The sequence below is a fragment of the Labrus mixtus genome, chromosome 13 (genome assembly GCF_963584025.1).
Source record: "Labrus mixtus chromosome 13, fLabMix1.1, whole genome shotgun sequence".
NCBI classification, from domain to species: Eukaryota; Metazoa; Chordata; class Actinopteri; order Labriformes; family Labridae; genus Labrus; species Labrus mixtus.
In genome coordinates this window covers 27,011,522-27,028,899 of record NC_083624.1, presented here as the reverse complement: position 1 = coordinate 27,028,899, position 17,378 = coordinate 27,011,522, and the positions used below count along the sequence as shown (strand labels likewise).

The window sequence follows — 17,378 nt, the reverse complement described above, 5'->3', positions numbered from 1 at the left end:
ATTACTGTATTTATGTGTATTAGTAATTTGAGTGTTTATTGCAAATCTTGAATCTTTTGTTCTGTGTTCAGCGATGATCAAGCAGGGCTGCTCTGCATTCCGTGTCGTGACTCCAAACATCGATGAAGAGGCAGCAATGATGGAGGACGTCGGCATGCAGGACGTCCATTTTAATGAAGTGCGTATTACTGCTGACCACAGCATTTTATAACAGGACATTTAAGAGTTTTAAATTCTACATCAGAAAGACTTTAAAGATAATCTCTTGCATGTGCTAAGGCTGAAGCAGTTTCAGTCATGATTTGGAAAAAAAATAAAAAAAACAATACATTTTGTGTAATTGCACAAAAATGTCATCATACGTTGGATTTCCCCAGCATCATGACCACTCCTCAGGTTTTTGGATAACGGAGAGATTTCATTTTCTGTGACTTAATGCAGCATTGTTTTTAATATATTTTAAGATTAAAGTTTTGTTGCTACCTGTAAGTTAGTTACTCACCAGTATATTTATTCATGTGTTATTTTTCCTTCAGTTTCTTAAAATGATCACATTAGGTCATAATTGAGTAGGCATAAATTATCCCCAAAAAATATTGAGCATCCCTTCCCTTGTCTTGCCCCCTCAGGATGTCCTGATGGAGCTTTTGGAGGAGTGTGCAGATGGTCTGTGGAAAGCTGAGCGTTACGAGCTCATCTCTGATATCTACAAGCTCATAATCCCAATTTATGAGAAGCGCAGGGACTTCGAGGTATTCATACTGCTCTTATTTTGAATTTCATTTCCCCCACAACAAGCCCCACAAATTACACAATTTGTCCTTCCGTCATCTGAATTCTGATGTGATTTCTTGTCAATTTGCTCAGAAACTGGCCCACCTGTATGACACGCTGCATCGAGCGTACAGCAAAGTGACAGAGGTCATGCACTCAGGAAAGAGACTGCTTGGTACCTACTTCAGAGTGGCTTTCTTTGGCCAGGTGAGTTTAACCCAACAGTGATGTTTTTTTAGTTTCAATTTTATGCAGACCTACGATGATATTTTTTCTACACTTACTATAACACTACTTAAAAATGCACAGTCTAAAAAGAGCGCAGTTATGATTTTTCTTTTTTGCTGGTGTTGCAGAGTAATTCACATTGAGAAAGATGGCTGCGGACATTTTTGTAGTTTTAAAAGCATGACCACATGCTGTGGCATTTTATGATCCTCTCTAACACCCTCTTCTGCTCTTTATCCTTTTTGAAGGCAGCGGTAAGTTTGGCAATAGATCTTGCTTAGCCTCTCTGAGCAGCCTCTGTGTTGCGGTGTGGGTGCTGCTGTAATCCATTTGTCAATCATAGTTTTGCTGCTTAAAGTGACAGTAACCACTGCTGCTTTCTGTCTCTGAAACGTTGGTGCATGGTGCTCTTCTACTCATTTCAGTGCTGATGCTTTTTTGTTAAAAATCTGGGTTTGTTTGATTGAAGTAGTGACACTAAATTGTGTGGTATTTTGTGACGTTTTATAACTAATGATGACAGGTGTGCTTACCTCTGTGTGTTTTGATTGAGATCTTCACATCTCTGTCTCGCTTGAAATGATGGTTTCACTGGTGATGAAGCAGTCTGAATAAAAGTGTGTTGAGTATATTTTTAGTATTTCAGTAGCTCTTGTGGAATAACATTATTTTCTGCTGTCCACACACCTTTAGCAGTACCAGTTTACTGACACAGAAGCTGAGGTAAATCCACATGAAAGCCCACATAGCAGTCGGACTGCAGTGTTGTGTTACGCTGTGTTGTGCTCCTCTGCTGTGTAGTTCTACTTCACATGCTTTGCTTATCTTTTAGCTCTTTAACTCCTGCGTGACTTCAGCTCAGTGTTGTTAATAATACTAGGAAACCCTTTAAGGGAGATTAGCAGAGTTCATCTCTTACTGGGTAAATGCATGCCTTCACTGTTCTGTTTGTGGGACTTCTTTTATATTAACATGTGAACACATAACTAATCTAAGGGCTCCCACACTGACTGGGTTAAATCTGTACCCCAGCTTTGGCCTCTCTCACATCATTGGACTGACATTAGTTGATGTCTTGCAATGTTGTTGATTTTCGCTGAGTTTGGACATTAGATAGACAGCCGTGTGTTTGTGGAGTTTTCCAAACCACAGACTTAAAGAGTGTTTGATCGTTTTAGTTTAACAAAATGTTAAAATGACTCCCACTCACAGCCCATGTATGATTTAGTTTAGCACTGTTTCCTTCTTTATATCTTTCTTTATAACATAATACACACTCTCACCATGTGCTGTGCTTTTTTTAGGGTTTCTTTGAAGATGAAGATGGGAAGGAGTACATTTACAAAGAACCCAAATTCACCCCTCTGTCGGAGGTATCGCAGAGGCTCCTGAAGCTGTACTCTGACAAGTTTGGACAGGAGAACGTGAAGATGATCCAGGACTCTGGAAGGGTAAGACTAAGATTGATATTTATTTTGTGAGGAGACCCGATTCTTTTTTAAGTTAGCACTGATTACTTTTGTAATGGCGTGCATTCTCTGCAGATTAACCCCAAAGACCTGGACTCTAAGTATGCGTATATCCAAGTGACACATGTGACCCCTTACCTGGAGGAGAAGGAGCTGGTGGACAGGAAGACAGACTTCGAGAAGAGCCACAACATCCGACGATTTGTGTTTGAGATGCCTTTCACCATATCGGGCAAAAAACAGGGCGGAGTGGAGGAGCAGTGCAAACGCAGGACTATACTGACCAGTAAGTCAAGATGTATACTGAAGGCTGGAACTGAGATAAGCTCTTCATGGGGTACTCGAGCTGTTCAGTAATGCAGTACTCTTAAATTGAGTCATTATCCTCATTACTAGTGAACTGTGGTGTGATTGGTTACCCATATACAACAGTGGTGTGTAATTAAACCTACATGTAAATAAAGTATGCTGGTGTCCTCTGCCTCACATTTGCCACACTTTCCTCCTCTCATCATATTGACCATAATAGATACCATTTGACCATAGATACTTTATTGATCCCGAGGGAAATTCAAAGCATCCAGTAGCAGGTTAGAAAGACGTTTGACACCCCCCCTCCCATACATATATATTAAGCTGAAAAAAAGATTTAAAGAATACCCCTAGATGAATCAACATTTTTTAGCAATGTTTAAAAATAATAAAATTATCAAAAAACATACATTAAATAACAGTCAGTGCAAACATTAAAGGTGCGATTTAAATTTAAATAATTGAGGTTATCATTAAAGTGTCCAACTAGAGGCTGACTCTTGGGACAGCTGTGCAGATGGGAAATGGAAAAAGGAGTATTTAATATTTTAGTATATATATATTTCTATATTTAGTATCATAATAGAGATGCTACAATACTCTACTCCGTGGCGATTCTAGAGTCTGCTGGAGTCCCACCCAAAAAAAATGAAGGGCCCCTCCAACCACTATTATATCTAGCAGCGTCACAACGCTCTTCTTCTTCTTCCAGTGATTTTTATAGACATACTTTGGCTTTCACAATAGTAATACATGATATGCTAAGTAGGCCAATGAGAGGACTGCTGTCAGACAGGGCCCCATTAGGGAGGCTTCCTACTGTCATTGCAAAATTTGATAATTTTTAGATACTGCTGTGGTTTAAAGGTTGCCAGCCCATGGAGGGGCCCCTAAGTGGTCTGGGGCCCCAAGCAGTTGCCTGCTTTGCCTGTTGACAAGCAGCGCCTCTGTCTATTCCTTCTTATGTGTAGTGGCCAAATACTGAATTCCATTCCATTGTTTTCCATTGAAAAAACAGCTAGAGCGGAATAGAGGATTTTAATCTGGGTTGAAAAAGTTGATCTTTAAGGAGGTAATGATATTGGATCAGTGCACAGACTGATGTATTCTCTGATACCAGATCTGCATTTCCAATCCTGGTACCAGTTAGTCCAGACCAACCTCCTGTTGTCTGTAGACACACTTGACTTCTTAAGGACACACCATGTGGAAGGCTTCCACGTGTGTATCTGTGGTCGAGGCTTCACATGATTCAGCAGAAAGGTCCTGAAGATCTAGATTAGATTCTGAACGTTCAGCTGTTTGTCAAGGATCTTTCCTAATCATAAATCAGACTTTTATTGTTTTATGGTGCAAAAGATCCAAAAGTTCAACCTTGTCTGATTATCTTTATTATGTGTGATCTTTCAAAGCATGTCTCCTACACGTATGTGCTGTAAAACACATGCAGGATGATCCAGTCCTCCCCCCCTTTATTGTGTTTCTGGGGGCGCTGATGGCGCAGTGGTTAGTGTGTGCGCTCCATGTATGGAGGCTGTAGTCTTCCAAGCAGGCAGCCCAGGTTCGAATCCAGCCTGTGGCTCCTTTTCTGCATGTCATTCCCCACTCTCTCTCCCTGATTTCCGATTCTATCCACTGTCCTATCTCTCCATTAAAGGCAGAAAAAGCCTAAAAATGAATTTTTATTGTGTTTCTGTCCCCCAGCAACGCACTGTTTCCCCTACGTGAAGAAACGTATTGCGGTGATGTACCAACACCACACGGATCTGAGCCCCATCGAGGTCGCCATCGATGAGATGAGCAAGAAGGTGGCGGAGATCAAACAGCTCTGCTCCTCCACTGAGGTGGACATGATACGGCTGCAGCTCAAACTGCAGGGCAGCATCAGCGTCCAGGTGGCTGCTCTAAATGATTTTCTAATTTTGTTAACCCAAACTTTAAAAACAAAATAAAAGTTAACACGGCTGCTGTAACGTCCCTCAGGTAAATGCAGGACCGCTCGCTTATGCTCGAGCTTTTCTGGATGACTCCAGTGCCAAGAGGTATCCTGATAATAAGGTCAAACAGCTGAAAGAGGTCTTCAGGTGGGAAGAGATAAATAGATGTGCTTTTAAATCGTCATCTAGTTTTAAAATTTTGTGTAATTCGCCTTTAAAACCATTTATTTATGTATTTTTTTTTGGGCAGGCATTTTGTGGAGGCATGTGGCCACGGCTTAGGCATCAACGAACGGCTGATCAAAGAGGACCAACAAGAGTATCACGACGAGATGAAAGCCAACTATAGAGACCTGGCCAGAGAGCTGTCCATCATCATGCATGAGCAAGTAAGTCCAGTATCCAGGAACTCATGGATCACAGTTTAATAACATCATGCTTTACTGATCTAAAAGACATAATCTGTTTCTAAGATTTATTCAATGTTTGATTATGTCGTTGATAACAACATTCTCTGTTTCTTCCCTTTGTGCTGACACGAGCAGATCGGATGGTAATGCAAGACGCACCAGTATACAGTTCAAAATTCAGTTGTTACTTGTTGGTCTAGCCAGACTCAGACTTACATTACATTAGTCCTTACATTATGATTGCTATAAGGTTTATCATTGTGAGATCTGTGTAACATTTCCAGAATATATCCAACTTCCCGATTAGCTGACATATAAACCTCTATACACAACTTTCTTCTGATGTTTATTCCCTAATGGAACACATTAAAGAGAGCGGCAAAATCTAAGGTCCATGTCTTGACCTTCAAAGCTCTAAATAGACTCTCAGAGTAATCTGCCTTGATCTTTATATCCCTGCAATAATTAAGAAATCCACAAAACATAAAGTCGTCTCTTACATTGAACTCACTTCCACTGATAACCAGAATGGCTGATCCTTCATCAAGATTTCCAAAGATTACATTTTTAATGTCTTTTCTGTCCATTTGAACAATCAAAAACCAAGTCAATTCCATTTATTGCACTGTTGACATGAAAGTCCACATTTGGCTGCATTTTCTATTTCTGATATTTCAAAGCTTAAAAAACACTTTTCCCCTTCTACGATCAACCATGGAGACTTTTGATGCAGCACATGGCTCGACCAACAATATTCATGTGCTTGTTTCTTGTGGCCTGAGTTCTTTCTGCATGTGTGTGCAGTGTGTATGTATGTGTGCACATATATGTAATAATTTTCTTGTGGAGTGTTTCAAATATGCATATATACATGTGCTCTATGATCTTATTCATTTGTTTTTGTTTGAGGTCTAACATGTCTTCTATTGGTTTATATCCATCAGGGTTGAATGTCTTTTCCACACCAATTTTTAGTCATATAGCACATTTTAAAAACACTCTCACTTAAATGAAGGACTTTACTTTGCAGTTACTAATTATTATGGTATATAAGATGATATTTCATTAGACAGTATCAGATATTTGTATAATATCTTTCCCTTCTTTCTTTGTAGATCAGTCCTGTGGAAGATGGCATGAAAAGCGTTCTTCCAGACTCGCTTCACATCTTTAACGCCATCAGTGGCACACCGACCACCACTGCCATCCAGGGCATCCCCAGCTCCTCCTCTGTGGTATGATGCTAGTCTGAGCTAGCCTTCAACTCAGGGCTCGCGATACTTGCTAGCCATGCTGTCAGCTTAAAAGGGAATCTGACAAAAAGCACGGACAAGTCTGACCACCTCTGACCTTTCTCTGTGAATGAGTAAGGCACTGGACCTGATGCAGGTACAAAGGTGTCATGGTAACTCTGATGATGAAAGTGGCCAAAGTAAGTGTTTGAGACCTGAGCAACAAAAGAGAGGGGACATATGACGGACAGATGACGGACTTGGTTACTGCTTCATGGACGGACATAATATGAGATAATGTGTCTTCTTCATTTTTCTACCTGTAAAGACTTGGCAGTATGTTCCATGAAGACATTCCTGTTGGGATCTTAAATATGCATGTCATTACTTTACACCCACCACAATACCAACAACTGAGTCTATTTGAATAATGTTTCACATTGTGTTTTTTATGTACAGTATTCCACTTTTATAAGCCACTGTATTGATGTCTTGATGAACATAAATGCTGCACACATTGACGCTCATCTCCCTGTAAATGAAGTTATATTTCTACAAAATGCTAAGAAAAAAGCAATATGGCCTCCTGTGACTCATGTTAGAATTCAACCTTAAATCACTTCAATGTCTTAGAGCGACATCGTTTTTAAATATTTAAAGCCATTGCATAGAAAAAAAAAAAGTATATTCCACATTGTTTATTAATGTATATAGAATAAAGGAGTGTGTGCAATATTTGCAAAGTATACACTGTAAGGATAATGTTCACCTTCTTGCCAAAGTGATAAGGAGTGGAACCTGATACTACGCCTACTGTGGAAGTAATATGAAGCTTTTACCATTTAAGTGTTCATTGAAATGTCCAAAAACGTGTTTTATATTTGAGCAGCGGTGGGTTTTTAAAGTTTTTATTTAACACAAAGTCACTGTTCTGCTGTAAACAGAGTTATTCAACATGTTGCTTTTCTTTTCAATAAAATACACTCATTTCTCTGCAGCTGTATTCATGAGTCCTTATTTTAACTCACATGTATTGATGTTTTTCTCGGGTTTAATGTTCTTGAGCTGTAGAGTTTCTCAGCCATTAATACTTTTTTATGAGGTGTCTGGGACTGAACATACCTGACTCCCTATCTCCTGTATCTCATGTTCCCACCCATCATAAAAGCAACACAGTCAGCAGTGAGGGAGAAGGATGAAGGGCTAATAAGAAGCAATATTACAGAACGGCTCCCATTCCCACCGCTAAACACGGAAAGATCAATTATCAACTGCTCCGTGTAGGAATCTCTCAAACATCATGACAGGTGAGTTTGGAGGCATTTCTTTTAATACGAAATAATGTTCCCGTGAAGACCCTGCAAAAACCAAAGTAACAATTTAGAAAGACATTTTTTTTAAAAACTTGCACAAATCCTCTTGTGTACAGACAACGAGGATCCAAGGAAACGGAAGAAGAACAAAGGGACGGTAAAGCACTTTAATTTTAATACGTTTGTATTCATGCAGTTTTTGTTTCAAATTATTCAGTGTCTAAATTATAATCTATGCCTCTATCTAAGTATATGGATATATACTGTATGTGTGGAACAAGTGTGGAACTCGCTTTATTAGTGCTAGCAGAAACTGAATACCAATTCATACCTGAGACTAACTTAAGTGTTTTCAGTAGCGCTGAATACATGAATTCCACTTAATTAGGATAAACAATTTGTATTTTTACTCCATAGCATTTATTTCACAGCTTTAGTTATTTTCAAGTTGAAGATTTAACATAGAAACATGACTACTGTATGAATACTGATTGTAATGTTCCAGATTAAACTACCAATATGTATAAAAAAAAAGTATGAAAAGTTATAAATGCCTCGTCCTAAAAGCCCTTCTTACGTGTCAATGCTTCATTAATGATGATCAAATAATTAAGGCTTGTAAAATAGCTTATATAACTTTATATACATATTCTGAATTTTGTTGCCAGTACATCTGGACCCGCATTATTCAAAGCGTGTTTTTTTTTATTTGTAATGGAGTACTTTGTTTATTGTGTTACTATATTTTTGTATATTGTCTAATTGCTGCTCTGTCCTTTATCCATTAGAGCAAAGAGGTATGTGGCTACCCTCTTAGCATCTTCTTCATTGTTGTCAACGAGTTCTGCGAGAGATTCTCCTACTATGGCATGCGAGGTAAGATTATGGTATTCCGGGACACGGGATTATTTTTAAATCATGAAAACTGAGTTATTTAAATGTTTAAAACAGTTTTATCTGAACCCAAACTACACTCTCTTAAACTCTTTTTTTTTGTCGGAGCCTAATAAAACCTTTATGATGCTGGTGTCTCATAAAACTGATTTATATTACAACTTTGATAAACTGAATTTATGAAGGAGCATACAAATGCTGACATCCATTTTAAAGCCCATTAGAGTGCACAGACCATTAACAATTATTGTTAACAGTGGAGAGCCTCTTCAACGTTTGACCAAACATTTTAATTAGTTATTGTGTATATTGGGAAAGGTTCTGTAAAACAATAAGTTATCCCTGTCTGTCCACAGCTGTCCTGGTGCTGTACTTTAAGTACTTCCTGCGCTGGGACGATGACTTGGCCACCTCCATCTATCACACTTTTGTGGCGCTCTGCTACTTGACCCCCATCCTTGGGGCCATAGTGGCTGATTCTTGGCTCGGGAAGTTTAAGTGAGTGGCTGCCACAAGTTCTATAAATGTCATGCATGAAGGCTTTAAGTAATTTGTCATTAAATACACTGTATGCTAGTTGTGATCTCTCATTGGTGGATAGCACATAAGTTAGGGACATTTTGGAGTGTACTTATGTTAAACTTCTGAAACAGTTTATTTTGCCTACATCAGGGTTATAAAGATACTTTTCAACATTTATTAGATAAAGTTAATTTTTACTTGTTACTTGTTTTTTATGTTAAAAAAAGATAAATCCAAAACAAAACACATTTGTGTACCTTTATTTGTTTAGTCCCCCCTTTTTTCTTATTTTATCTGATTGTCCCAAATGTAACTTGTGATCCACTGGAGGACAAATCCTTAAGTTAGAAAACAATGGATCATTGAAGGACCTGAGTACTTTCACAGCTGCTATCTCTTCCCCTCTTTTCCTTTGCAGGACGATCATCTATCTGTCCATTGTCTATGCCATTGGACAGGTTGCAATGGCTGTTAGTGCAATCCATGACATCACTGACACAGACAGAGATGGGACACCAGACAACATGACTTTCCATGTGTGGGTTTCTCATCTACTATACCAATAATGAAAAGAAACACAAGGATGTGAACATTTGCTTTTCACCACATATTTCTACTGTTACTAATCATAACGGTGTTCTTCCTCTCGTGTAGTGTCATGTCCATGGTTGGCCTCCTCCTAATCGCTCTGGGCACTGGGGGAATCAAACCTTGTGTTGCTGCCTTTGGTGGAGACCAATTTGGTGACCATCAGGTACGGATATTATCTCACCCCTGCTAATGTCTTAGGGCAGTGATTCCCAACCTTTTATTCCTGGAGCCCACTCTACTTGTATCTAAGAAAAGCTGGAACCCCCAAGGACCCAATCAGGAAGAGAAAATGATATGTGGCTAACAACAAAAAACACAAATTTTAATCATTTTCATTGATAAAATCCCAACAGAAAAGGACACACACACACTTGTTCACACAAAAGACCTTTGGATAAAATATCCTTTAAGTGTATTATCAGGATTTTAGTTAATATGTGCAAATCTAATTTTGACACCCTCAGAGCAGCCAAGGCCCCCCGCCCACCGAGATCTTTGGGGGCCAGGACCCCAGGTTGGGAACCAATGTTTTAGAGTGCCCCCTACTGTTAAACCTTTAGTGGGGACAATGGCATAAGACTAAGAATTTACTGTCTACATCAATTACAGTATATGTAGAAATATGGTCTAGAACAGTCATACCCAGTGCTTTGAGCCAAATGCTAAATGCTAACATCACATGTTAGCTAACTTGCTCACAATGACAGTACAAATGTAAATGGTTGATGATGCCAGTGTGGGTCATAAATCATTTAAATTCATCGTGTGCAGAGCATGAATGTCTCTATACAGAATGTCTTGTCATTCCCTCTGATGTTTGTTGATGCACTTTTATTGTGACTTTTGTGACACCCCGGTGCCATGTGCAAAGTTATAAGCATGGATACTTTATCACTTAATATAATAAACACAGATATTTGTTTAATTGATTAACCATTATATTCAGCATTACACAACAACACCAGCTAAAGGTCACTGACTTGATTTTCTGTGCAGGAACGTCAGAGGAGAACTTTCTTCTCCGTCTTCTATCTCTGCATCAACGGTGGAAGTCTCCTGTCAACCATTATCACCCCGATCCTCAGAGGTAGATATGAGGAGCGCATAAAGTTAATGATGAACACTGCCATAAACCTGAGGGCATGTTGTACTGCTTCGGGAAATTGAAGTTGTTGTTTGTCTCTATCTGCAGCTCAGGAATGTGGCATCTACAGTCAGCAGAAGTGCTACTCTCTGGCCTTTGGCGTGCCTGCAGCACTAATGCTGGTTGCACTTGGTATGTGTGAAAAGCTATGATTTTATACATTAACCAGAAATGCAAATACCAAGTACATGTTTTGTGTACTGATAACCACGCTGTGCCTTTAATGCCCCTAACAGTGGTCTTTATTGTTGGGAGTGGTATGTACTACAAAGCTGAACCTCAGGGAAACATCATGCTGGACGTGTGCAAATGTATCGGGGTGAGTTTGGTTTACACCTTTCCATTCACACATTCTGCATTCATATAGTAATAATAATAATACTTTATTTGTATAGCACTTTTCTATACAATAACAAAGTGCTATACAACAGAAAATAAAAGCAGAGAGACGATTAAAGCAACAGGCAGAGCGTAAACAAGCAGACAACAAAATCAGACTAATAAAATAAAAATAAGAACAATTCCCGAAATCACAGAGAAAAAGCATTTTTATAAAAGAATGTCTTGAGTAGGGATGTAAAACAAAGGACTGATTCTGCAAATATACATAACAGCAATTCCTCTATGTCTTTCTAAAACCATATTTCTCCTCCACTTTGCTCCTCTGTCAATCAGTTTGCCATTAAAAACCGCTACAGGCACAGAAGCAAACAATACCCCAAGAAGGAGCACTGGATGGACTGGTCAGAAGAAAAATATGATGTAAGATTCAGGTTTTTTTTTTATTCTCTTAAGTTTTCACCAATTCTATGTTTTAAGGAGAATAACAGCAGGTTATGTTTTGTCCTTGTGTGCTGTAGAAACTCCTCATAGCTCAAATCAAGATGGTGCTTAAGGTCCTATTTTTATACATCCCACTCCCGATGTTCTGGACGCTGTTTGATCAAAAGGTATCTGAAGATTTTCTCTCTCTTTAAAGAGACAGCATTGTTTGAACGCAGAGGAAACCATTCTTAACTCTGCTTCTCTATTAAAAGGGTTCCAGATGGACTCTGCAGGCCACCAACATGGATGGAAACTTTGTAAGTTTGGTGATGAACAAAAATGTAAATATATATGAATGACTTGAATGCAATGTGTTCCTGTTCTAATAATGTCTTTGTGTCTGCAGGGTGCTCTTATTATACAGCCAGATCAGATGCAGGTAAGTGAAAAACAAAAAAAAAACATGATCATATTAGCTGGGACTGACATATTGTTCAGTCTATAATACGATTCTGTTTCTTATAGACTGTTAACCCAATCCTGATCCTGACTCTGGTACCTATTATGGATAGCTTGATCTACCCTCTGATCCAAAAATGTGGCCTGAACTTTACGTAAGTACTGCTGAACACAGTAAGATAGTGGCTTATAAAAGAGTCAATACGTACAGATTTTGGTTTATTAAATCAATTCATGTAAGAAGCTTAGCTAGTGTTACGGCAGGATAAGTGGAAATAACTTGGCACTGTCCACAATCTCCCTAACAGCACCTCCAAAGTTCAGTAAGTAATGTGTTAGATATTTTACGTTTATTTGGCACATAAAGTTGCATTCTACAAGAGGTTATGTGCCTAACTGTTTCCTAGCTGTGAGAAGTACTACCTGCTAACTATTCCCTATAAAGAAAGTGTCTGTAGTGCACAACTCCTCTAGTTTTGGCGTTGTGTGACCAAACGTTATATGATGTTTTCATTAGAGAGCCTATGAGGTGCTGACAGTTAAATGTTAAGCTTGTTCTCCATGTCACATGTCATAATGTTACATTACATCATTTTCCTATTGAGACATTTTGATTATTATCTATCTCATAATTGTCACTTTATTATTGTGTACACTAATGATTACACAATTCTGCTGCCATTTATCACAACATGTCACTTTATCTGATAACTTGCCCCTTTCTCAGAACTCGTCACTATAACATACACAATTGGATGTAGAGTTTATTTTACCCTAACTAGTAACCAGCTGTATATACTGTACCTTTTATTTGTATTATTTTATTTTGTATTTCTACTAACTTGCTTGCTTTTTCTCGTCTTTGTACTGTTTCTGAATTTCCCCTCTGGGGATCAGTGAAGGATTGTCTTATCTTACTTTATCTTAGCTTAATATTTTGAGCCTTTAAAGAACTATCTTTCTTCTCCAGCTGCAATAGAAAACATAAAGAAAAATTAAAACTGTTCTTGTGTCAAATGGCAGTTCAGGTGCAAAGGCTAAAATGTTACAAAATAAAGTTTTTTTGCAGATCAAACTCCATAATGATCATGATTGGTTGATTTTATTTGACCCATTAAAACTGTTTTCCTGTATAAATGGAAAGATGTGTAGCCTTTAATTCTCTCATTTCTTGTACAAAGCAGTAACAGTACTTGATGTGAATTTGAACAGACCTCTGAGGAGAATGACAGTTGGGATGCTGCTGGCAGCCATCGCTTTTGTCTGCGCTGCTTTGGTTCAGATTCAAATTGATGTGAGTAGAAAACAGTTATTGTAATAATTTCCTTATAACATTTGTGGAATACATATCAGTACTGTTGCTCATTTGTGTTTTGTACTCATTTACAGACCACGCTGCCCACCTTCCCATCAGCCTCCCAGAGTCAGATGAAGTTACTGAACATGGGCAGTAATCAAGTCCAAATTAATCTGCCTGGCAACGACGCCTTTGAACTTCCTGCCGCTAAGGTTTGTTCTCATGCAAAACAATAAATGCTAAAATAATCGGACAATTATTTGCATACAGTCCCAAACAGCACTGTTAATGTCGACGCTTTTTACACAGATTTAAAAGTTTTCTTGATTTGCAGGCGAGCGATGAATTCCTCACATTTAACGAAGAAACAATCAGTGTTTCAATCGGCAACCCTCCGGTGACAAAACCTATTACCTTGGCCAAAGAAAAGCGTCAAACACTTCTCATTCCTTCAAATCTTAATGAAGAATGGCTGTTGGTGAGTAAGAAAAACAAAGTCATGAAATAAAGACTACAAAAGTTATTTTAATAGTTACATTGATCAACATTCAATGTGTCAATTCCTCAGACTCAAGATTTAACTTCCAAGCCTCAAGAAGGCAACAATGCAATCCGGTAAGTCAAACTACTAATGTTTGTACGCTGAATAAAAATAACTAGTAGGCTAACTGATCCCATAAAAATTCGACACAACTATTTTAATAGTCAATGATTTGTTTGAGTCTCTGAAGTCCTGTGCTCTATCTGCAGAGTACACGTTGAAATGAAAGAATACATGTTTCAATTGTCTGACCATTACTTTTTTGTCCATGTCAGATTTGTAAATGGAATGAAAAAAACAGTGAACATATCAACTCCTGCAGCCAACCTCGGACTGATAGGCTCATCGTCTTATTCCAACTACTCCCTGTTTACAAACGGAAAGTAAGCATTTTCTTCCAGCCTCATTTGAATTTTGTGCACTGTAAATATGACTTTATCCATTATTCAAATCACTTTATTCAGCTAATTGTCTCTTCTAATCACTAGGACAGTATTTACCATACGGAGTGGTTCACAGGCATGTGACTTCAGCAGAGACTTTGGATTTGGGAGTTCATACACCTTTTTTATCCCCAGCACACTGGTCTTTGGAGAGAGTGTAAGTCAAACAAAAGATCTGTCATTGTGCAAAAGTGAATGTTCTCCAATATGACATCCAAATATGACAGACAACATGGTTAACTTATTGATATCAATTAAATGTCATCTCAGTGTAAAAATTGTAATATTGATGAAGGAAAAGGCTGCTGATGATTCATATTGTTTTTGATATCAACAAATCAAGACAACAAGAATTGCTGCATTTTCCAAAAACATAAGATAAAATACATAACTGTGCAATATTGTCATGTTACATTCTGTCCTTTATCAAAAATACATGAGCTCTTCGGTTTTTTTTTTAGTCAACCCATATTTTGTTCCTAAATGTTAATATTAATTTTATATTACTATGCAGCTGAAAATATTCACTCAAATGCAACAATTAGTATTGTTTTGTGATTTATTTTAGATCTAAAGTGTCCAGCTGTTTTAGGGAAAGTTAAAGCTTTAAAAAAAAAAGAAACTACATTATTTGCAAGAAATCACGAGTGGGAAACACAATAATGTATACTAATCCATCCATAGATTAAGTCTTCTTTTGAGTCACACTGGCTGAGAAACATTGTACTGAACTGAACTATTCTGATTATTTGTATTATTTTGTGTTAGTGCCATCAATCTATTACTGCAGCAGAAGACATCAAACCCAACTCGGTTCACATGGCTCTCCAGATCCCGCAGTACTTCTTCATCACTGCTGGGGAAGTGATGTTTTCTGTTACTGGTCTGGAGTTCTCTTACTCCCAGGTACCATTATAAGAGCACACATTTCCACAACTTATATTGCAGTGCACCATCAAAGAAGAAGCTGTAAGAAAATGCACGTCCCCAAACTTCTATAAATTATAGTTTTTACTTAACATGTTTTGTTTTTTTGTGTCTTCAAGGCACCAAGTAACATGAAGGCTGTGCTGCAAGCAGGCTGGTTGTTTACTGTTGCTATTGGCAACTTCATTGTTCTGATTGTGGCTGAGCTTGCAAAGATTCCCAAACAGGTAAAAGTAAAAGAAGTATTATCACAACAACCTGTCTTTAAAAGAGAGATGAAATGTCAGACATGATTGATTGATCCATGTTTGTCCCTCTTTCACAGTGGGCAGAGTACCTCCTCTTTGCCTGTCTCCTGCTGGCTGTGTGTGTCATCTTCTCCTTCATGGCGTACTTCTACACCTACATCGACCCGATGGAAATTGAAGCCCAGTTCAAGAAAAAGGACGATGAAGACGAAAAGGACTTAAAAAACAAAAAAGAGGAGTTGGAGTTTGAGATGAACAAGAAAGACTGGACAAAAAGTCAAGACGGAGATGAAAAAGATGTACAGACAAGAATATAAACAGTCTAAAAAGCAGGTTAGATATCAATAATGCAAACATGTCTGATGTTTAACATCGAAATGAGGTAGTTTATTTGTGTTTGTGTGGGGCTGGGCTTTTGGGGACACAAAGTAGATACTTTTTGGGTCCGATGTTTATGATGTGGTTTGTTTAAAGTAGGAGATAGGTTAAGTCAAGTCGTAAGATTTATGATCCAGGAAATGAATGTATGTCTAATGTTCCTTCAGTCACCTTGTGAAGTGTGTGTGTGTGTGTGTGTGTGTGTGTTTTAAAGATTTTATATTGTAATGCCCAAATGACTATCACTAGCGGAAAACATTAGGTCCTCTTATGTGCAGTTGAACACATCTTTACAGTATTAGCCATATGGATGTTAGTAATAGTTTTTAAGTATTGTGTAATTTATGCTCATGTAAGCAATACAAATGAATTCAGTCGGGGTGGGGTGGCATACGCTAGTTTCAGGCCCCGTTTTGTGCGTACGCAATAGTTATAAATGAGAACCCTGGTCAATAAAGCTCGTTCCAATTATGATGATTTCATTTCTGCATGTGATGAATGTTATGTTCCCCCCTGTAAACAAAATCTGAATCTCAGAGGTTGCAAGTTGAGTAAGTAACAAAACACTGCACCTTTACAAAAAGGTACCACATAAGTGAGCCTTGGGTTTCTTTAAGGTGGAAGAAGATCATAGGCCTTCAAACCACCCACTAATTCTATTAAAATGATAGACAAACATAAAGTTGGAGTTCAGTAGGAGTCAAAGAACAGAGGGATTCCCAAAATGGACGAAAGAATAAGGTGTTTTCAAAACACACACTCAAATGAGAGCTTCATTCACAAACAAAATCACAGAAAGCCAACTGATGGTGGTGACTCTCTGGATACACAACCAACTGAGCAGAGAAGCGTTCCACCTCCCTATAGCCTCCCAGCCCAGCTGATTGTCAACAGCCATCAGGTGAGGAGAGCGTCACAGGTGCAGTCAGTAGCTTCTGACGAGCAAAGAAACCTGTCACCTAGTTTCCTTGGGTATATATCCATAACATGAATGAAGCTTTTGCTTACCCCAATTACTTATTCAAATCAGTACTGAAAAATCTATAGCTTTATATATTTTTCTCCATTAGGAGGACATTAACATACACAATGACAGTATGAGTAACATTACAGGCACTCTTGGTTCACATTTTGTTTTTTTTTCTCCTTGTATCAGATTCAAAGAAGGACTGAGTGCACTTGGTGTCCTTGATAAAATTAGTGCAAATGCTTAAGCATTTGAGAAAATATTCCTTCAGGACGCCACACCCCTCATGACCAGAGACATAGTGGGGTTGTTCCAGGCCGAGTGCAGGTCATAGCCTGGCTCAAACAGGAGGCGGATTGAACGTCTTATTTAAGATTATTTTTATTTGATTATTTATTGACATATTATTTGGTGTACATATTGCATACATATTGTGTAGATATTGGTGGGTGTAGGAAAAATAATGAATAGAAGGAGAAGAAGTGAAAACCAAGTGATACAGAACAGCTTCTAACAAACATAATATA

At 38.2% G+C, this 17,378-nt stretch overlaps 2 protein-coding genes across 10 annotated transcripts in view; both read left to right on the top strand.

The window, feature by feature from the left end:
* The window catches only part of LOC132987450 (dedicator of cytokinesis protein 9-like), an 80,506-nt gene extending 73,147 nt beyond the window's left edge, over nt 1–7,359 (top strand). For 4 of the 9 annotated variants that reach the window (XM_061054528.1, XM_061054526.1, XM_061054524.1 and 1 more), the window contains 10 exons: nt 72–178; nt 630–752; nt 868–981; nt 1,696–1,725; nt 2,307–2,453; nt 2,547–2,757; nt 4,488–4,678; nt 4,767–4,867; nt 4,971–5,109; nt 6,246–7,359. In XM_061054528.1, the coding sequence (XP_060910511.1) occupies nt 72–178; nt 630–752; nt 868–981; nt 1,696–1,725; nt 2,307–2,453; nt 2,547–2,757; nt 4,488–4,678; nt 4,767–4,867; nt 4,971–5,109; nt 6,246–6,371 (1,289 nt within the window). In that variant the 3' untranslated portion in view covers nt 6,372–7,359. Of the gene's footprint in view, nt 1–71; nt 179–629; nt 753–867; nt 982–1,250; nt 2,454–2,546; nt 2,758–4,487; nt 4,679–4,766; nt 4,868–4,970; nt 5,110–6,245 lie in introns of those variants that run through there. The other 5 variants (XM_061054527.1, XM_061054529.1, XM_061054532.1 and 2 more) reach the window with 3 other exon arrangements.
* A 158-nt stretch (nt 7,360–7,517) lies between these two features.
* Nucleotides 7,518–16,025, top strand: slc15a1a (solute carrier family 15 member 1a). The gene is made up of 23 exons (XM_061054533.1): nt 7,518–7,669; nt 7,792–7,832; nt 8,464–8,551; nt 8,926–9,067; nt 9,510–9,629; nt 9,746–9,845; nt 10,679–10,769; nt 10,875–10,958; nt 11,063–11,145; nt 11,502–11,588; nt 11,687–11,776; nt 11,864–11,908; nt 11,998–12,030; nt 12,117–12,205; nt 13,263–13,344; nt 13,440–13,559; nt 13,682–13,825; nt 13,916–13,962; nt 14,164–14,271; nt 14,377–14,488; nt 15,100–15,237; nt 15,378–15,485; nt 15,584–16,025. The coding sequence occupies exons 1-23, from the start codon at nt 7,663–7,665 to the stop codon at nt 15,821–15,823; spliced, it is 2,199 nt and encodes a 732-aa protein (XP_060910516.1). The 5' UTR covers nt 7,518–7,662; the 3' UTR covers nt 15,824–16,025.
* Nucleotides 16,026–17,378: the final 1,353 nt, after the last annotated feature.

What these genes read in the sequence shown, in the direction of transcription:
- slc15a1a (XM_061054533.1), top strand. An exon ending in CCAACATGGATGGAAACTTT is followed by an intron (nt 11,909 to 11,997) that starts GTAAGTTTGGTG and finishes TTGTGTCTGCAG; the next exon opens with GGTGCTCTTATTATACAGCC. An exon ending in CACTGGTCTTTGGAGAGAGT is followed by an intron (nt 14,489 to 15,099) that starts GTAAGTCAAACA and finishes ATTTTGTGTTAG; the next exon opens with TGCCATCAATCTATTACTGC.